General features: G+C 45.6%; 1 protein-coding gene across 1 annotated transcript; it reads right to left on the reverse strand.

The window, feature by feature from the left end:
• Positions 1 to 512: 512 nt before the first annotated feature.
• LOC308674286 (uncharacterized protein) lies at positions 513 to 19,780 on the reverse strand. The gene is made up of 8 exons (XM_081338631.1): positions 19,412 to 19,780; positions 17,210 to 17,513; positions 15,134 to 15,323; positions 8,760 to 8,890; positions 7,111 to 7,221; positions 5,404 to 5,601; positions 4,300 to 4,393; positions 513 to 2,575 (listed from the first exon to the last, which is right to left on the reverse strand). The coding sequence occupies exons 1-8, from the start codon at positions 19,601 to 19,603 to the stop codon at positions 2,515 to 2,517; spliced, it is 1,281 nt and encodes a 426-aa protein (XP_081194757.1). The 5' UTR covers positions 19,604 to 19,780; the 3' UTR covers positions 513 to 2,514.
• Between the last annotated feature and the right edge of the window lie 2,195 nt (positions 19,781 to 21,975).

A 21,975-nucleotide genomic window follows, 5' to 3' on the forward strand; every position in this document is an offset into this window, starting at 1 on the left:
CTTTTATTCACATATGATTGTTCTCATGTTATTACTTTGTGATGAAGCATGTTGTGTGAACCCCACCCCTTTGCTTACTGGTCATAAGTCACTTTTTTCTGTGCCATTGTAATTCTGAATGGTTGCTAAACAAATTGTTGTCAGTCAAGGACTTGTAGTGCAAGGATGAACATTGGTCTCTTCCTGACGGCCACACAAATGTGCTTCTACTTGTAATAAATGTAATAAAATAAAATAAATAAATAATAAATACTTAACAGCTTCCGACTGCTGAAGGTCTCCGTTGCTTAGCATAACTAGAAAGGCAAAGAGAAGCTATTTCCTAATTTGTAGACGATCCTTGTGTTAACTGTGACAGGGAGAGCTGTAAGCCAAGCCATCCATTTCCAAAGAAAGATGAAAAACAGAAAAAGTGTGAGGGGCGGGGGGAAAGCTCTCAAGAATTGTCAGGAAGAGGAACTTCAGATCCCTTGATAGGTCTCATAACTGAAAATCAGTCAGTAAGCTGCGTTCCAATGTTTTTATTTTATTTTTCAGTCCATTCGTATGCCACCCAGTCATTCTGACTCCCTGTGGCTCACAACAGAATAAAGTACAATCAACCACAAATAAATTTCCAGACTAGGGACAGCGAAAACAAACACCATAAGATCTCCATGATCAGAGGAAAAAGAAAAGAACGAATTAGCAATTAAACATTTATTTCACAACTCCCCGAATGCCGGAACTGGAAAAACCAAGAGAACAGTATGATTTTTAAAAATGGGGGGAAAAAATGTAAGGTGGTGGTGGGAAGAACTACGGCTCAAACCGCCACAGCTGAGGCCATCTCCAGCAGAGTGGTGGGATTCAGCCACTTCGCACCACTTTGGCAGAACCGGTAGCTAATTTATTGTTGCCCCAGGCCCAGAATGGACTTCCGGAAGTGGCATCCACGCAGAGAACCGGTTGTTCACCTATTTGAATCCCGCCACTGATCTCCAGCATCATTAAGCCGCTGGGCCACCAAATCTCTGCCGTCAAGTTCATCTTCCTTATTTCTACAGAAGGAAGTTGATGATTTTGGAGACCCCTGTTCTACGGGATCAGAGAGTACTGTATATGGATGGGAAATGTAATTAGTAATTGCTGCAATGCTAGAGGATCGGCAGAGGGCAGTAGCTGATTAAAAGTTAAATAAAAAAAAATGCAGCTTCTACAAGCCCAGTTAAATCACATGTGCCTGAAAGCAAATGTCACACCTACCCTTTGACTTAAGTTTCATTACCGAACTAAGTAACATCATCAGTGCTACAGGAGCAAACCCCACCTCCTTCTAGCACTGATGATGCTATCTAGCTGGGTAATGAAACGGCTGCAAGAATACAACTAAGTTCAGAGAGCACTAAGGGCCCCCTATTCACTTCTGCAGAGGCATGAGAAGCTGGTTCTGGGACCGCACATTTCGGGAGACATTGAATTTGGCCTTTGCCCCATGGAAGAGTGCCTTCCCAACTGATACCATCTGGTGGCATTGTTTTATAAAAATAACATATTTTAATTTTAGCTGTGGTCTACTTGCAGTGAGCAAGAAATTCAAGTCTGCAGAGTTGGTAGCTATGTGAGCAAGGTGACGGCTACAAACAACTTTTTACTATACAAATTCCTGAGTTTCATTCTGGGGGGAAAGGGAATGTTTGGACAAGGCTGACCTCTTTTTTATTTTTTATTTTAATTTCTTTTGCCTACATACTGACTTTTGTTGCTTAGAAAATGGGAGCTGAGCCTAGGAACCTGCCTGGCGTCCAGTTACCTCCTTGCCCACAGCTTAAAATGTCACCTGAACCAACGGCTTTGTGAAAATTGTTTGCCTGAACTGTTCTTTCCCCCGTTTCCTGAACTAGGAAGTGAACCTGAGATTTTTCTCTGCATGGAAAGAGACAAGCTCTCCTCAGAGAGGTCCCCTAAAGCAAATAGTATTTGAGGCATGCATTGTCGGTGGCAACACACATCACAACTAAGACGGTCCATTGCTTAGGGGGAGTGAAGCCACCATAGATCTGATTAACAATCCATCAGCTCTCCGCCCACCCAACCCTTTTCTTCTCTTAAAAAAATAATTCTGGATTTACTAGAATCAAATCCTGAACATTCTGCCTCTAAAAGAAATGTTTTGCTTCTCTCTCTTTCTCTCTTTCTGATTGTGATGGGCAAAGCACTTTACCACCACCCCGCCCCGATAAATTAGGGGCAGAAAATAATCACATTTTTTTTTTTTCACAGTGGGTGGGGGGAAATTATCATGGCACCCCACCAATTTTTCACACAACCTGGCAGTGAGAGATGCCGTAGAAACAAAGAGGTAGGTTTCTCACACCCCGTGGGAGAACAGAAAAACCTTGCCCTCAAAATAAATACTTCAGGAATTTGATCCGTTTACGCTGTGCTCGATTGGCTGGAACTTTCTTCTGAGATTTACCTCTTCATCAGATCCCCAAAATAGCTTTTTCTTTACGGAGGCTCTTCCTGGTAGAATCAGATATCTGACATAATCTCGCAGCGATCGTTCAGTTCAATGTTGTTGTAGTTCTGCGGTCTGAAAAACCCAGAAGGAAATAGGGTAGGAGAGTAGCGTTGAGTTTTATTTGCTTAATGAGATGGAGCAGGCTGCTTCTGCTCTGTTTCTCGTAACAGAAAAAAACAGAGATGGTTACGGAATCTAAGCAACATCCTAGAACAGTGTTTCTCTAAACCTGGGCAACTAACTTCAACTTCTACTCCCAGAATCCCCTGGGGACATGAGCACATACAATAGCTTAAAGTTGCCAGGGTTAAAAAAATGCTGTCTTAGAAGAAGACCATGTCGAAACATCCATACGGGTAGTCCTCGATTTACAATCATTCATTTAGCGACCGTTCAAAGTGATAACGGAATTGAAAACTGGTTTCACATGACTCTTGCAGCATCCTCATGGCCGTGTGATCGAAATTTGGGCAATTGGAAACTGGCATGTACTTACGACGGTTGCACTGCCCCAGAGGTCATGTGGTCACCATTTGTAACCTTCCCAGCTAGCTTCCAACAGGCAAAGTCAAAGGGGGGGAGCAGGATTCACTTAACGACCGCACAATTCACTTAACTGCAGCAATTCGCTTAACAACGGTGGCAAAAAGGTCGTAAAATGGCCAAACTTGCTTAACAACTGCCTTGCTTCGCCATGGAAATGTTGGGTCGTGAGTCGAGGACCACCTGTATGGACTCCAGGAGTGTAATTGGAACTGATCTCTGCATTTTTCTTTTTTTTTTTTAATGCATGAAGTCACCAACTGTCCTCAGTCCTTAATAATGCTGTTAAGGAAGCTGAGCGTATTTTAGTTCAGGGCAAGCAAAGACATGTTGAAATCTGAAATCCGCCTTATACGAATGCAAAAACACAGACACACAAAGTCAGCGAAAGCATCAGGGAAGCAGGAACTTCAGCTCTTGTGAAGAATCTCGGAAATGTAGGAAATAAAGGAAATAAATACAGATAATCCTCAACTTGCAACCATTTGTTTAGGCGCCATTCAAAGTTATGACATGCTCTGGGAAAAAAATGTCTTGCGGCCAGCCCTGAAACATGACAACATCTCTGCAGTCCTGTGCACTTACTACAGTTTCCCCATAGACTTTGCTTGCCAAAAGGTCACAAAAGGGGATCACATGTCCCAGTACACTACAATCTTCATAAATTGTTGTTGTTAATTGCAAAGTCGTGTCCGACCCATCGCGACCCCATGGGCAACGTTCCTCCAGGCCTTCCTGTCCTCTACCATCTTCTGGAGTCCATCTAGGCTCACGCCTCCTGCTTCAGTGACTCCATCCAGCCACCTCATTCTCTGTCGTCTCCTTCTTCTTCTCTTGCCCTCAACCTTTCCCAGCATTAGGCTCTTCTCCAGTGAGTCCTTCCTTCTCATTAGGTGGCCAAAGTATCGGAACTTCAGGATCTGGCCTTCTAAAGAGCAGTCAGGGTTGATCTACGAGTTGCCAGTTGTTAAGCCTCTGAATTTCGGTCACATGACTACGGGGATGCTGCAACAGTTGTTAAGTGTGAAGAAGGGTCGTAAGTCACCTTTTTCAGTGTCACTGTAACTTTCATTAAAGGAATGGTTGTAAGTCTAAGAATACCTGTAACCTGTGTTGCCCAGCACATTAGGTGGGTACCAGGTTGGGCAAAGGATGATGGAGTCGGGTTCATACTGGATCAATGTTGCAGCTTCATGTTTTAGTTGCTAACTTTGGCTTCAGCACAAATCCCAATAGCAGCTCTTTTTTTTTACCTTTTTATACAATAGAAAGTTCCACCGATTAACAGCAGTATGAGCAAAATGGAACCCAAGGTCAAAAAAGCAATTTCCCAGGCTTCAAGTGAAGCTGTGGAAAAAAAAGAGAAAAAGGTATTATTAATATAAGGGCTAGATGCATCCGTACTTTCTTTTAATGGTTGGTGGAATCAGTCATAATGCAAAAATTATGAAGAAAAAGAAAGAAAGAAAGAAAGAAAGAAAGAAAGAAAGAAAGAAAGAAAGAAAGAAAGAAAGAAAGAAAGAAAGAAAGAAAGAAAGAAAGAAAGAGAATGGAAAGAAAGAGAAAGGAAGGAAGGAAGGAAGGAAGGAAGGAAGGAAGGAAGGAAGGAAGGAAGGAAGGAAGAAAGAAAGAAAGAAAAGGAAAAGAAAGGAAGGAAGGAAGAGAAAGAAAGAAAAAGAAAGAAAGAAAAAATGGAAGGAAGAAAAAAGGAAGGAAGGAAGAAAAAAGGAAGGAAGAAAGGAAGGAAGAGAAAGAGAACAAAGGAATAAAGGAAGGAAGGAAGGAAGGAAAAAAAGGAAGGAAGGAAAGAGAGAAAAGGAAGGAAGAAGGAAAGAAAGAAGAAAAAAGGAAATGAAGAAAGAAAGAAGGAAAGAAAGAAAGAAAGAAAGAAAGAAAGAAAGAAAGAAAGAAAGAAAGAAAGAAAGAAAGAGGAAGGAAGGAAGGAAGGAAGAAAGAAAGAAAGAAAGAAAGAAAGAAAGAAAGAAAGAAAGAAAGAAAGAAAGAAAGAAAGGAAGAGAAAGAAAGAAAAAGAAAGAAAGAAAAAATGGAAGGAAGAAAAAAGGAAGGAAGGAAGAAAAAAGGAAGGAAGAAAGGAAGGAAGAGAAAGAGAACAAAGGAATAAAGAAAGGAAGGAAGGAAGGAAGGAAAAAAAGGAAGGAAGGAAAGAGAGAAAAGGAAGGAAGAAGGAAAGAAAGAAGAAAAAAGGAAAGGAAGAAAGAAAGAAGGAAAGAAAGAAAAAGAAAAGAAAGAGAAAGAAAGAAAGAAAAAGAAAATTCTTTCCTTGAAGAATCTGGGGTCTTCTGTGTCACTTTCATTCTTCCCCCTACAAACCTTTGGTCACCACCTGATCGTCTCACCTTTAGCTATTGGTACCACTTCACTGGAAGATGCACAGGGGGCATTAGTTCGGAGGACTATCCCATCCACAGGAAATAGGTGGGAAGTTAGGGAAAATTTCTGTTGCCATTGGATCAGGAGCTGCCGCTCTTCCGGTGACGTGGCCAGCAACCGGCCGGACAGTTTCAGTGTGGTATTAGAGCAGGTGAAATTCAGTTCTGTGGAAAGACAAGAAAGATGGCTAGCTGCTATCCAGGTTTGAAAGACCAGGTCCAATTAAACTGATTTATTCTGTGATGCCTCAGTGATTAAAGACGCTGCACTTTGTCACCCGTACGTCGACAACCCGGGCTCAAGACCCAAGGGCCACACGGTGAGGTGAGCTCTCGTTACTTGCCCCGGTTCCTGCCCACCTAGCAGTTCCAAAGCATGCAAACGCGAGTAGATAAATAGGTACCACTTGGGTGGCATGCTGGCCACGTGACCACAGAAGCATCTTTGGACAACGCGGGCTCCCTCAGCGGGAAAACAGAGATTAGCACCGCGTCCAAGAGTTGGACACAACTGACAGGGAAATTTTTACCTTTGTGGCTAAATTGCTAGACAATTTAAAATTGAATGAAAAACAGAGGCAATAGGGTTATTCCCCATACAGAGAATCATTTCTCCTTTCTCCTTAAAAATGGCAAAATGTGATAGTGGGCAATTTTTATAGGAGCTCTCCGCACCATATTCTCGGCTGGTCTGGGGAAACCAGCTTTTGCATCCCTGCTTGAAACCAAGGGTGGAGAATCTATATCCTTTCAGAATATGTTAGATCAGTAATGGCGAACCTTTTAGAGACCGATTGCCCAAACTGCAACCCAAAACCCACTTACGTATCATTGGGTGCCGGGTGGGCTTGGCCCATTGCCCATCTTTTATAAAAAGATTTTATAAAACCCAGCTGAAGGCCTAGGACTGGGGTGACGGTACGTGTGCCCACAGAGAGGGCTCTGTGTGCCACCTGTGGCACGTGTCCCATAGGTTCGCTGCCACGGTGTTAGTCGCTTCTATCATCCCGGTCATTTGGCTTTGTTTTGGCAGGGAATAATGGGCACAGATATATATATTAAAATCTGGGCCACTACAGATTCCCCATCTTAGCTTGAAAAGTTAAGAAAAATAACATTATTTACACTGGCTGTGCTGGTGATGACCTATAAAGCCCTGAATGGCTTGGGTCCGGGATATTTGAGGGAACACCTGCTGCCAGCATCAAGTTCCCTTCGTCCAGTGCGCTCCCACAGGGAGGGTCTTCTCAGGGTGCCGCCGGTAAAAGATTGCCGGCGGATAACACCCAGGGGGAGGGCCTTTTCTGTGGGTGCGCCTGCCCTCTGGAACCAGCTGCCCGTGGAGCTCAGGACTGCCCCTGACCTGCGTTCATTCCGCCGGGACCTGAAGACTTGGCTCTTTGAGCTCTCTGGCCCAGGCTGAGAATTTTAACTGGGGTTTTATTTTCAGGGATAATTTAATCTTTTTAATTGTCTTTTAACTTTTGTATTTTGTATTAGTGTGATTTTAAAATGCCCTGTAAACCGCCCTGAGTCCTTCGGGAAAGGGCGGTATATAAATCTAATAAAATTAAATTTTCTGGCATGAATGTATTGTCCCTAGCAATGTTTTCAAGAAGCAATATCAATCAATATTATGCTATTTTTTTTAAAAAAAACATATTGGACACAAACCTTGCAGGGCGCAGGGAGAGATAGCGCATAAGCAGCTATCTTCCATGGATCTCACTAGTATCTGCTGGAGGTGAGCTTGCAGCTGTGGATTTTGAAGCCAGGGGGAACAGTCTATCAAGAAAAGAATAGCCACCTTAAGCACCTGAATCTGGGCAACATTACAACATTTATATATGCAAATAAAGAACAATGTAAAAGTCACACATTCAAAACGTATCGAACATTAAAAAGATTTGGCGTGGTGGTGAAAGCACCAGGCCAGAGACTGGAATACCGTGAGTTCTATATTAGTCCCGCTTCAGTATGAAGCTGGGCGATTTTGAGCCGCCCACTCTTCCTCGACCCCAAAAAGAAGGTAAGGGCAAATCAGTTCTGAAAAACCTTGCCAAGAAAACTGCAAGGACTAGCCCATGCAGTTGCTAGGAGCAGGGCTTTTTTTTTGTCACAGAACACCCAGAACGGAGTTCCGGCACCTTTTTGGGATGTTAACTTGCAGGGTAGGCAAGGCGGGTTGTATGACATGTCTGAGTTCTGGCATGAGTTCTCTCTCTCTCTCTCTCTCTCTCTCTCTGTGTGTGTGTGTGTCTCTGTCTCTGTCTCTGTCTCTCTCTCTCTCGTTGTGTCTGCGGCTGGTTTAGCATCGTGCCCCCTTCTGGGAAAAGAACCAGGGTGTCAGGCCCAAACCAAGAATGAGAGTGGGCAGTTCTTCCACATTGAGTTCCTTATTGTTTCATCTGTCAGTGCTCCAAACATTGGACTTTTTTGCTTTGACAACATAACAGGCAGCCTTTCCCTTTAAACTGTTTTGCTTTTGAATTAAATGAAGCTGGGGGGAAGAGAATGCTATCCCGGTTGTTTTTTTTTAAATAAGATAACGAATGGCGCGAAATAGAACGGAAGAAGCGAAGCATTGCACGTTAAACTAATTGGAGAATGTGATTTATGACGTTTACATTAAGGGAGGGAATTGTGTTTGATACGATGTGTTCAGGGGAGAATTCAGATTTTGGTATTCATCCATGAGTGCCGACGCTTCGTTCTCACTATTAATAGACTTTTTAGAATAAACAATGCCTGAAGATTCTTTGATATGTTTCATTAGTCGGAACCATGACACCATCTTTACAGACAAACATCTTCCATGCTCAGAACTCTACTATCTGTATTGAAAATGTAGTCTAGGAACTATTAGGGAGGCGTGGTCTTCACCCTCTTTCTCTCACACATATCTAGGCTGAGTTGCCCCTTAGTCCTCTGGAATTCACTCCTTCCCTCCTGGAAACCCAGCTCCTCCCTACATTCTATCACATCATATATGGACTTCAAGTTCCAGAATGCCTCAGTCACCATGTGTCAGGCCCCAAGCCAGGAATAACATGTGGTGATTCTTCCAGGCTGAGTTCTTCATTGTTTCACGCCTGTAGACAAAATCTTGACGGACTGAAGATTCTACTGTCTGCATCTACAATATACTCTGGGAACTACTGAGGAGAGACTGTCTTCACTCTCTTTCTCTCACACAGGATATCTGGACTGCATTGCCTCTTCTGGACTGCAGTCCTCCCTCCTCAAGATCTGCCTTCTCATCACACAAGGGATGACCTCATTCTCTCCAGTTGCAGGTGAGAGAGAGAGAAAAGACCACTTACTAGGTGTCCATAGGCACATTCCAAGATCCAAAGACAGAGACTCCTGAGGACAGCTATTCTCCATGCCTGGGGTGGGGTTGGAGATGAGAAACGTTTCCTTGCAAAAAGGGCAGTAGCTCAAAGACCAGATTCTGCAAGGAAACAAAAAAGCAAGCCCAAAACATTTGTAGCAAGCAAAACATTACACGTGGACCAAACATTTGCAAGCAAATATCACAGTGATGGTTAGAGGAAAGGATTTCAAGAAATGCAGTTAAAGACACAATTGGCTTGTGGACCAGAAGGTTGGTAGTTTGAGACCCAAGCACCATGTGAAGGAGCGAACTCCTGTTCTGGCTCAACCCCTAGCTGCCCACCTAGCAGTTTGAAAGCATTCAAATGCAAGTAGATAAATAGGTACCACTTTGGCGGGAAGGTAGCAGCTCTCCATGCACCTTAGCATATAGTGCTGGCCACATGACCACGGAACTATCTTCGGACAAAGCTGGTCTCCTTGTCTAGGAAATGGAGATGAGCACCACCCTGTTCTGTCCCAGCCTACTTGAGTCCTTGTTCAGTTTCACAAGGAGAAACCCCTCTTCCAATCAAGCAGGCAGAAACCGCAAGAAAAACCCAAACCCCTTTTATTACTCACAGACCTGAAGAAAACAAACACAGTTCACCGCAACTCGATTCTTAACCCGAACGGTTGCCTTCGGCAACCAGCACCTCCCACACCTTCCCTTTTATTATGCAGCCGAGGTGTGGTTTCCTAATGCTTGCTCCTTTGCTTTTGGAGCCGCCCCATTGCATTCCTTTGTCCTGCTCTCTTTGCCTGCCGGCGTTTACGAGCATCCTGGATGTCACCCAGCTGTGCTTCATCATGGTCCAACTCAGACTCCCAGCACAGCTGTGTCTCAGCCTGAGCGCGAGTAGAGGGGCCAGGCTCCTCCTCAGACTGTAAGTCTTGGAGCTCTTCAGAGCCTTCCTCTGACTCTGTTGTCACTCCAGGCCCCTCTTCCTCCTCTGAGTCTTCAGCTGCCAGATCCACAGAATCACAACACGCCCCTAGAATTGGAGACAACTGGATGGGGGAAAACCTTTACCGTACCTTTACCTTTAATGGGATGTGAGAATGATCTTGGGAGAAGGAGGAAGAGTGGCAGACTAGACAACACTTGCATAATAGACAACTGGGCCTATAGAAGAAATGTGGGTGTGGGAGCCTCCCTAGTTTTTACAGAAAGAAATGCAGAATAGGAGGGGAAATAACAAGGCACTGTAAGAACACAAGATGCTCACTGAAGTAGCCAAGGACCACTCGGGACGACAGGCTAGTTAACAACAGGTTTATTAAGAGCAAGGCAAACATAGAATAACTTGTCCGGCTTTTATAGCCGGCAGCTGGTAGCGAGGACCAATCAGCGGTGTTTAATTTGGCGCCGTGTCAGGCAGGGACCAATCCGCGTCGTCTTCTGTTGACAGCTCCGGCTTCCGCGTGGCTTGGTGTTTTGACAGCCGCGAGCTGTCAGTGGTCGCGCCTGCGCTGTGCGGTGGACGCTTTGACAGCTCAGGCTTCCTCGTAGTCTGGAGTTTGACAGCCGCGAGCTGTCAGTGGTGGCGCCTGCGCTGTGCGGGGAACTTTGACAGCTGTCAAAGTTCCCGCGTGTTTTTCTGTCAGGAGGCTTTTAGTTTATACACTTTGCTGCTGTCGTATTATTTGAACTGTTAACATATATACATATCTATTAAAGGATTGTTTACATATATAACACACCCCTTACCCCTCCCCTGGTGCGTTTCCTTCCTCTTGGATGTTTGAACCTGCCCACTGATAGTCTTTTAGGTAGGTGGGTGGTCTACGATTCCTGGTTGAGCGGCGAAGGGGTGGAGGGTGGTCTGGTCCTGGATCTTCGTTTTGGTGTTCTTCTTCCTGGTTTGGGATAGGCAGTATTTCCGGTGGGGGTTGTATGCTGGCATTGGTTGGTTGCTCAGAATTGTGTGGTGGTTGTCTGGGTCTGAGCTGATCAATATGGCGGCGTATGTTGCCCTGTGCTTGCGTAGCTATAAGGTATGAGATGGGCCCTGTTTGTTTTATTACTGTCCCTTGGACCCACTTGTTTTTATCTGTGTATGATCGTGCCCAAATCAATTGACCTGGGTTGAGTGTGCGGGTGGGGTGGGGGTGCTGTTTTTCTTCTGGATATGTGTCGGGGTGCAGTCTGTCCAGACGTGTTATTAGCCTTCTCCCCCATCTTAATTCCGCCGGTGATTTGCCGGTCGTAGAGCATGGTGTTGTGTGTTGTGCTAAGAGGAACTGGCTGAGGCGCCTCTGCCAGTTTCCTTTAACGAATTTTTTTAACGCTTCTTTTGTGGATCGTACCATAATTTCAGCCATTCCGTTCGATGATGGGTGGAACGGCGCCGACGTGACCAGCCTAATACAATTCTTCATAGCGAAGATCTGAAATTCACGAGAGGTGAATTGAGGTCCGTTGTCAGAAACCATGGTGTCAGGTAGGCCGTGTGTAGCGAATATTTTTCGTAAAGCTTGAATAGTGGCCTGGGACGTTGTTTTTCTAAGGGGTGTGACTTCCAGCCATTTAGAGTGGCTGTCTACTACAATTAAGAAACTTTGGCCTTGGATGGGTCCAGCAAAATCTATATGTATACGTGACCAAGGGTTCCTTGTAGTCTCCCATTTATGGATTAGTGCCTGGGGTGGTTCATTCCTGGTCTCTTGACAGGTATAACACCCACCCACATACTTTTCTATTTGTTTATCTATGCCTGGCCACCACACATAACTTCTAGCCATCGCCTTCATTTTTACAATTCCAGGGTGTCCTTCGTGTAAGATTTGTAATGTTTGGTCTATGTTTTTCTCTGGTATGATGACCCTATTTCCCCACAGCAGGCATCCTCTATGTGTTGAGATCTCATTTTTCCTGTTATAATAAGGTTGGAATTGAGGTTGTGGATTTTGAGCTGGCCATCCTGTTGTGGCCCATTTGAGGATTCTGGCAAGTATTTTATCTTTGGCAGAATTATTAGCTATGATGTTTGCAGTCAGGGGGCATTCTGGCAGTTGGGAGATTGCTAAAATCTGGCTGGCTGGGGCTGGGTCTGCGTCCCTGGTTTGTATGGGCAGTCTGCTGAGGCAGTCAGCATGTCCCAATTCTTTACCTGGTTTATGTATTAGTTGATAGGAATAGGCTGCTAAGAATGTTGACCATCTTAAAATTCTCGGAGAGAGAATTTGTGGCGTAGTTTTGTTCCAAGTGAATATGCCTAGCAGGGGTTTGTGATCCGTAAATATAGTAAATGGTCTTCCATACAGGTAATCATGAAATTTTTTGACCCCTGCTACTATTGCTAGGGCTTCCCTGTCAATTTGTGCATAGTTTCTTTCAGCTTTGGTCAGAGTGCGTGAATAGAAGGCTATGGGTCTTTGTGTACCGTCCTTGAATATGTGACTTAAGACAGCCCCGATTCCATAGGGAGAGGCATCGCAAGCGATGCATATTGGGGTGTCCTCTCTGAAAAGGGTGATAGTTGAACTGTGACAGATAATCTTTTTTAACAATTGGAAGCTATTCTCATGTTCTTTGGTCCAGGACCAAGTTGTACCCTTGTCTAGGAGTCTATGCAGAGGCTCCGCAATAGTGGCTTTATGGGGGATGAAGGCGTGGTAAAAGTTTAACAGTCCTAAAAAGGATTGGAGCTCTTGTTTATTCCTAGGGCTGGGTGCGGTCTGAATAGCCTGAAGTTTTTCTGAGGTGGGGTGAATGCCCTGGCTATCTATTTTGTACCCTAGGAATTCTGTGGATGTGACTCCAATAGAGCACTTTTCCCGCTTAAGTTTGAGGCCGGCTTCTCTGAGCCGGCTCAGCACAGCTGACAGCCTGTCAGCTAAGTTCGCTTCGTTTTCTCCGGCGATGAGAACATCGTCGAAATAGGGGCAGACCCCGGGTATTCCTTTCAGGGTCTTCTCCATGATACCCTGAAATATACCCGGGGCCGCCGATATGCCAAATTGGAGCCTCTTTACTTTAAAGGCACCGCGGTGGGTGACAATTGTCTGGGCCTCCGCAGTGTCCTCAGTGACAGGCAGTTGCAAATACGCCTGTGTGAGATCAAGCTTGGCGAAAAGGGCACCAGAGCGGATGGAAGCAAATACGTCCCTTACCGCTGGCACCGGGTAGGCATGGGGGCTGAGGGCTAGGTTGACTGTCGCCTTATAATCAGCGCACACTCTCACTTCACCATTAGGTTTGATTGGGGTGACAATAGGGGTCTCCCAGGTTCCCCCTTCTGTTGGCTCCAGCACCCCTAGTCCTACGAGGCGATCCAGTTCGTTTTCGATTTTTTCTTTAAGGGCAAAAGGTACCCTCCTGGCTCTTATCTTAATTGGTTGGATTGCAGGGTTTAGCTGCAAGGAGATGGGGGGACCCGTATATTTTCCTAGAGTGCCATCGAAAACGTCGGCGTACTTATCGCAAACGACTTCTAGGCTGGGTGTTTGAATGGTGTTAACCCCCGTTAAGGCGATGCCTAGTGGACTGAACCAGTTTAGTCCTATCAGGTTGGTACGGTTCCCTGGTGTAACTAAAACCTCCAGGGGACCCTTGAACCCCTTGTACTGCACTACGACCTTGGCTTTCCCTTCCAACGGAATGGGGGTTTTCTGGAAGTCAGCTAGGTGTACCTGAGTTTTTTTCAGGGGAATTTGTCCCCGGCCTTGCTGACAGATCTCCTGATAGGTTGTCAGCGAAATTAAGGAGACTGCTGACCCTGAATCTACTTCCATCTGGCAGGGCACCCCCTGAATTCTGACCCAAATCTTAACCTTGGAGCTTATGCTGTTTACCCTGTCAATTGTCTCTACCAGGGGCCCTGGTGGGGTTTCCCTGCTGGCCTGGGCAGCCGGCCTACCTGGGGGGTTTGCCTCCACCTCATTGATGTTGTCCCGGCCCTTGCTGCGGCACACCGGCTTGATGTGGCCAGTCTTCCCGCAATTGTGGCATTTCGCGTTCCTAAATCGGCAGCTTCCACGGGCATGGTTGCCCCCGCAGCTGGCACAGGCGGCTCGTTGCTCGTAACGAGGTGGTGGCGGTGGGGGGTTCCTGGACCTACGGCTGTCCGATGTGTTGCCCCTCCTCGGCTGCCGGTGCTCCATTCTGCGCTGTAGGGCTTCTCCATCGGTGAAATCTACCGACTCTCCGCTGTCGCTGAAGGTTGCGCTCTCCTGGTAGACGGTCGCGGGGGTCTCAGGGGTCGTGATCGTCGGCTTCTTCTTGTGGCTGTGCTCGTACGCCATGATCTCCCTGGTCAGCTCAGCCAGGTTCATGTCGGGTTTGGACGTCAGTTTCTTCTGTAGCCTCTCGTCCCTCAGACCGATCACCACCTGGTCTCTGATGCGGTCTTCCAGGTCGGGGAAACAGCAGTTCCGTGCAGCGTGTCTGACCCCGGCGATGAACTCGTTGGCGGGCTCGTCCGGCCGTTGTTTCTTTTGTGCGAATTGTACTCGCCAGTATAGTTCTGAACGAGCCGGCATGTAGTACTTGTTCAGCTGGTCCACCAGGTCCGCGTAGGAGACTTCAGTGATGGGCACCGGGCTGAACAACCCGACGGCTGCATCGTACACCGGGGGCCCGCTGATGTACAGCAGAGCGGCGGCCTTTGCTCGGTCGTCAGTGATTTTACTGACGAGGAGGAATCCCTCGACTTGGCCGAGGTGTGATTGCCATCTCTCGGGATGGCGGGTATCAAACTCCCTCACACGGCCGAAGTTTGCCATGTCGTCCGGTCCTGGGTTGCTCCGATGGAAGTTAAAACTTCCGTGACAGCTCTTGCCGGGAACTCCCTTCCTCGGCCGTGACTTCAGCTCCGGAGCGATCCCACCTTCGTCGCCAGTGAAGTAGCCAAGGACCACTCGGGACGACAGGCTAGTTAACAACAGGTTTATTAAGAGCAAGGCAAACATAGAATAACTTGTCCGGCTTTTATAGCCGGCAGCTGGTAGCGAGGACCAATCAGCGGTGTTTAATTTGGCGCCGTGTCAGGCAGGGACCAATCCGCGTCGTCTTCTGTTGACAGCTCCGGCTTCCGCGTGGCTTGGTGTTTTGACAGCCGCGAGCTGTCAGTGGTCGCGCCTGCGCTGTGCGGTGGACGCTTTGACAGCTCAGGCTTCCTCGTAGTCCGGAGTTTGACAGCCGCGAGCTGTCAGTGGTGGCGCCTGCGCTGTGCGGGGAACTTTGACAGCTGTCAAAGTTCCCGCGTGTTTTTCTGTCAGGAGGCTTTTAGTTTATACACTTTGCTGCTGCCGTATTATTTGAACTGTTAACATATATACATATCTATTAAAGGATTGTTTACATATATAACACACTCACCTTTCCCTTTTCCCAGATACAAAGGGTATTTGAGGGATCATCCCAGGATTCCAGGTCACAAGGTATTCTATTTTCTCGGCAATATTTAGAGTACCATATGGAAGTCGCAGCTTTCGGCTGAATAGCGCCACCGTCAGGTTCTCCTGGCTTGGGAAGGAGTGATTCCAGAGAGCGGGCATCACCAACTGCTCTGGAAAGAAACGGGATAAAGTTAATGAAGGAGCAGCATTTTTTTTTTAAAAAAAGCAATAAATTAATTTATTTAAGAAAATTTATATTAGTGCCCAACTCATTCTCAAGTGACTCCAGGCAGCTTACAAAGATTTTTTTCCATCTAAAAACAATAAAAAGTAACCGCTGATTAAGCCAAACAGCTTCAAACTGCAGTGATTTAAAAATTTTCCCCTCTCAACAACTGTGTGATTTTGCTAACTGTTTACACATACTTGGTGCTGGTTACTCACTTCTGTATTCAATCCCTGTCCATTTTGCACCCATAATTATCTTGTTTTTTCTCTCTCTCTCTCTCACACACACACTTTTAAAGTACCTAAATATGCTTTTCACAATCGTCACTTCTTCACTGGCATAGTATTTCAGTTTTTAAATATTTTTCACTAGCTTTTTACTCTTGTCCTTGTTTCAGCTCAGTAAAATGTAAAGCCTTGATTTAATGAGCCCCGGAAACAACTGACAAAATCTTTGCAAGTACAAATATCCTTCTGAGAATTGGGAAAAAAAACACCCAAAACCCACCCGCTGCTTTACGCACTGATAACATGGCCCCAAATGTTGTGTTATTAAGTAGATGATTTAGTATGGTAGAAAATAGATAACTTTTAGGAAATAGAAGAAGATTATATTCAAATAGATAAAATGCGTATTCTGGATATTATATTTTGTTATGAAGTGAGATAAGGGAAATCTTGGGTACCCAAAGTCTGAAAATTATAAATAATCAAGGCGATCAAACCGGTCAGTCCTAGAGGAGATCAACCCTGACTGCTCTTTAGAAGGCCAGATCCTGAAGCTAAAACTCAAATACTTTGGCCACCTAATGAGAAGGAAGGACTCACTGGAGAAGAGCCTCATGCTGGGAAAGGTTGAGGGCAATAGAAGAAGGGGATGACAGAGAATGAGGTGGCTGGATGGAGTCACTGAAGCAGTAGGCGTGAGCTTAAAAGGACTCCAGAAGATGGTAGAGGACAGGAAGGCCTGGAGGAAGGTTGTCCATGGGCTCGCGATGGGTCAGACACGACTTCGCAGCTAACAACAACAATGGATTGTTTATGAAGACTCAATGTAAGCCAAAAATTTATTGATAAATGTAATAATGATGTTTTTTTCCAGTTGATATAATTAGAATTGTACTAGCTTGAATATGAGACAGTAAATATTAAGGGGAAAAGAGAAGAAATATCTGATGCTGTAACCTAAGATTGCACTAAAGATTTTATTATTGAACCATTGATTACCCAGCCACCATGTTGCTTTTCAAATACTAAAATGTAAATTTGGAAAATTAATAAAATATTATTAAAAACAAACAAACATGGCCCCAAATATGTAAAACACAGCATGCTTTATGCATGACAAAAATACACCTGGCAATTCCCGTTCCAAAGCACAAATACAGGTAGTCCTTGACTTACGACCACAACTGAGCCCAAAATGTCCGTTACTAAGCGAGGCAGGCGTGAAGCAAATTGTGCCCCATTTCACAACCTTTCTTGCCACGGTCGTTAAACGAATCGCTATAGTTGCTAACTTAAGCAAGACGGTCGTGAAGTGAACCCGGCTTCCCCCACTGACTTTGCTTGTCAGAAGGTCGCAAAAAGGGGATCGATCACATGACCCCGGGACACTGCGACTGTCATACGTACGAGTCAGCTGCCAAGCATCTGAATTTGGATCACGTGACCGCAGGGACGCCACAATGGTCGTCAAGTGTGAAAAACGGTCCTAAGTCACGTTTTTTCAGTGCCGTTGTAACTTCGGACGGTCCCTAAGTGCATCGTTGTAAGTCAAGGACTACCAGGGCATGAACAGAGCAGTTTATTAGGACCAGCGACCTACCATCAGGCTTCACACTCTGGAACATTGGTCCTGGCTTGACGACAAAGAGACCCTCACTCCCAAATTTGCCTTGCAGGTGGATGCTGGTGTACGGCCGGCTATGGTTTCCGAAGAAGAATTGCAATGTGTATCTTTTTAAGCTGTCCCCGGTCTTTCCCTTCAGTTCTATGAACTTGTAGAGTAACGAGTCATTGGCCAGACCCACTTCATTGATGACCGTGGAAGAATTATGGAGCACCTCTTTGGTGAGATTCCAGTTGAGAGACACACAAGAGTTTTCCCCAAGAGGCGTTGTTTCAGTCACCTGGGAGGTGGACAGGAGAAGGCACCCAAAAAGTATATGAATCTGCAATGTTCTTTTTTTTTTAAGTGCATTTTCAAATTTCGAACGGCTCTCCCCAACTGATGGCTCCTTATAGCCACTCTATCGAGATATTTTCAGAATTTAGCCCCAGAGAAAAAACATCTAAGGGGAGAGATTGGCTTCATTTAATAATCCAGTTTCAAGGCCAACCAAGTCTTTGGGAATTCCGGAGAACTTAAAAGAGATTAACAAGGGAAACAGTATATAGAAAAAGAAATTGTGACTGAGCAGAAGAGCAAAACACTCAGTTATAATCCAAGCGTAACTAAAATGGGCTTGAAAACTATGCTGTTGCAGGCCTGGGAGAGAACAAACATGTTTTTATAGCTTCCTGAACGTCATAAGAATGGGAGATGCGTGAATATTGGGAAGGATATTGTCTAGTGGCTAAAGTAGGAGACCATGGAAAGTAGGAGACCATGAGTTCAAGTCCTGTCTTAGCCATGAAAGCCAGCTGGCCGACTTTGGACCGATCATCAGGAGACAGTGTGTTCTAGTCCTGCTTTAGGCATGAAAGCCAGCTTGTGATTTTTAGACCAATCACCAGGAGACGGTGAGTTCTAGTCCTGCCTTAGCCAAATGGGTGACATTGGGCCAATCACCGGGAGACGGTGAGTTCTAGTCCTGCCTTAGCCAAATGGGTGACGTTGGGCCAATCACCGGGAGACGGTGAGTTCTAGTCCTGCCTTAGCCAAATGGGTGACGTTGGGCCAATCACTAGGAGACGTTGAGTTCTATTCCTGCCTTAGCCAAATGGGTGACGTTGGGCCAATCACTGGGAGACGGTGAGTTCTAGTCCTGCCTTAGCCAAATGGGTGACGTTGGGCCAATCACCAGGAGACGTCGAGTTCTAGTCCTGCCTTAGCCAAATGGGTGACGTTGGGCCAATCACCGGGAGACGGTGAGTTCTAGTCCTGCCTTAGCCAAATGGGTGACGTTGGGCCAATCGCCAGGAAATGGTGAGTTCTATTCCCGCCTTAGGCATGAAAGCCAACTGGGTGACTTTGGGCCAGCCCCTCTCTCTTAGCCCAACCCACCTCACAGAGTTGTTGTGAGGAACATAGGAGGAAGATGTGTTGGGTAGGTTCAATGCCTTGGATTGTTTGTAAAAATAATAGAAGCGAGATACAAATAAATAAACATGAACAGATGAGACCAACATGTCTCCCGGTATCTTCCTTCTATCAGCCAGATGTTTGTGAGAAATCCACTCAAGTGTGGTAAGAACCCCATTTAACGTAATTCTCAGGACTGGTGACACATTATTTCCGAACAGTCAACACAATCAAAACCCTAATGGAATAAACTCAAAATCTAATTCAGCCCACATCCTGTTTCCTTCTGGAAAGCCCCCATCAGGAAGACCTATACTCAATTATCTCTTTCTAAGCTTGTCCCACCTCCATCAGCTGTGGTTCAAGTTGATGAGATGACTTGATTCCGCTAGAATGCTGATGCAGCAGGCTGGAGTTGGGAGGGTTATCAGATACTGCACAAAGCCATCACGTGGCTGTAGCCAACCCCTCCATGAGCTGCTAATATGATTTGCAGCAAGGGTCTCCAACCTGGGAATCTTTTAAGATTTGTGCACCAATTCCCGGAATTCCCCAGCCAGAATTCTGGGCGCTGAAGTCCACAAATCCTAAAGTTGCCAAGTGTGGAGACTCCTGGTTTACAGCATAACATTAGCACAGTCCATTATGGGGTGGACTCAGCCAACTATGCTAAAGCAAATGAGGGCTTGGTGTGTAAGATAAACATAACCAAAGATGGTGTAAACGAGAAACACAAGTCTTGGCTGATCTCTGTGGCTCCTCTTGAACCTTCAGCCATTTTACCTGGAAACTCTTGGAATCTCTGGGCTTCAGGCTGAGACATCGGCTGATGGACTCGTCTTCAGTGCTGTGGGAATCGTTTTCATGGAGGACATTTTGTCCAGGAGTGAGAAGAGCCACCAGCTTCTCCGCTTTATCCGTACCCCGGGCTCTGTACACCACAGCATCAACCAGCCCATCCACAGTCACCTGCATGTTGGTTTTATAGACAGGATTGGGGTGGCGGTAGAGAGCCACGGCGTCTACGCCATTCTGGATGGTGGTATCTGGCAAAAGAAGCGAGGGCCTGGGGGTGACTCCTGCACTCCCTACAAGGAAGTAGCCCCACTCGTTGGTGGAATAGCCTGTCAGGTTCAAGACTTGGTAAGCTAAGTTGTTCTTGCCGTTGTACAGAACAAGCCAGTAATCCTGGAGTGAAAATGGCGCTTGTCCTGGGTAGAACAGCTCAATATATTCCGTATCTTCTCGAGATCCAGGATTGTCTGCGTTTACTTCGTTGATAAGCAACTCCAGGGCTGGAGATTCTTCGGTTGTCCTCGGTTCTTCCGAAGTTAAATCTACAATGAACCAAATCTTGTCACTTCAGATTGAACATTCAAACATTGTATTCTAGGCTGAATAGCTAATCTTTCTTTCCTGATCTCCGAAGAGAAGAAGGGGGTTACAGGGAGTCAACTTAGAAAGTTCTCCAAGCATTGCAACCAATTATTTAAAAATTATGGACATCCTCCAGAAATAATTAGGGGACTAGAGGCTAAAACATATAAGGAACGATTGCTGGAATTGGGTATGTCTAGTTTAATGAAGAGGAGGGACAGGATAGCAGTCTTCCAATATCTCAGGGGCTGCCACAAAGAAGCTATTCTCCAAAGCACCTGAAGGCAGGACAAGAAGCAACGGATGGAAACTGACCAAGGAAAGAAGCAACCTGGAACTAAGGAGAAGTTTCCTGACCGTGAGGACAATTAATCAGTGGAACAGCCTGCCTCCAGAAGCTGTGAATGCTCCATCACTGGAGGTTTTTAAGAAGAGACTGGACAGCCACTTGCCTGAAATGGTATAGGGTTTCCTGCCTGAGCAGGGGGTTGGACTAGATGACCTCCAAGGTCCCTTCCCACTTTGTTAGTCAGTTATTCTGAATCACAAAATCAGAACTCAGTCTTAGTAATGCCAGATCATTGGAGGGGGAAAAGGCTACGATTCCTTAAACAAAACGCTGTCTTTTTAAAAGTAACCTTTTGGACAGAAAAGTGCAGGAAGCTTTTTAAGTTTCCTTTCTTGAAAACATTGCCTCCTTTCCCCAAACGTCTCTTCTTTTTTCATCACCTCACCATCTTAAAGCTTTTTGGTTAGGATGGATGGATAGAATATAGATGGATGGATAGAATATCTCTCTCTGTCTGTCTGTCTGTCTGTCTGTCTCTCTCTCTCTCTCTCTCTCATTGTGTCTGTCTGTCTGTCTGTCTGTCTGTCTGTCTGTCTATCTATCTATCTATCTAGTCAAGGAGAGAAGTATCTCAGGGGCTGCCACAAAGAAGAGGGAGTCAAGCTATTCTCCAAAGCACCTGAAAGCAGGACAAGAAGCAACAGAGGGAAACTAATCAAGGAGAGAAGCAACCTAGAACTAAGGATAAATTTCCTGACAGTCAGAACAATCAACCAGTGGAACAACCTGCCTCTAGAAGCTGTGAATGCTCCAACACTGGAAGTTTTTAAGAAGAGACTGGACAGCCATTTGTCTGGAATGGTATAGGGTTTCCTGCCTTAGCAGGGGGTTGGACTAGATGACCTCCAAGGTCCCTTCCAACTACTACTTCTTCTTCTTCTTCTTCTTCTTCTTCTTCTTCTTCTTCTTCTTCTTCTTCTTCTTCTTCTTCTTATTATTATTATTATTATTATTATTATTATTATTATTATTATTATTATTATTATTATTATTATTATATCAAGCCTATAAAATATAATCTAGCTCTTCAACGTGGGGTGGTTCAATCTCCCATTCCACTTCAAAAGTTTTCCTCCTGAAGGAAAAAAAGAGCATTGCCTGCCTTTGTTCACTTTGTTAGTGAAGTTTGATTAGCAACCGCTCAAAGTTACGGCAGCACCGAAAAAAGTGATTGGCGACAAGTCCTCACACTTATGACCGTTGCAGCATCCCTGCAGTCACATGATCAACCAGGCACATATTTACAACAGTTGCGGTGTCCCGTTGGTCATATGATCGCCACGCTGGCTTGGGAGTTCTGGGTATTGAAGTCTGCCCATTTTGAAACTGTCAAACTGCCAAACACTGGCTTATCACAAGGCCCAGCAATTCTCATCTTCCACACAATGGTGAATGGTGAATGCTTGTGCTCGAGGGGAGGGGGGAGGTAAAAGTCCTGGAAGCTGCACTCCATTGTGTTCTCCCCTCCGTCGCACTACTGTACCTGGAGGTGTGTGTGTCCCATCTGCATTGCTTGAACAAGTCTTAATCGCTATGCTGTGGTTCTGATTTCCGAAATGCAACAGTTCCTCACTCTTCTCCAAGATTGAGAGGGCCTGCAACTCATGGTTCAGCTGCTCCG

Source organism: Vipera berus (assembly GCF_964194415.1).
Source record: "Vipera berus genome assembly, chromosome: 13".
NCBI lineage: Eukaryota > Metazoa > Chordata > Lepidosauria > Squamata > Viperidae > Vipera > Vipera berus.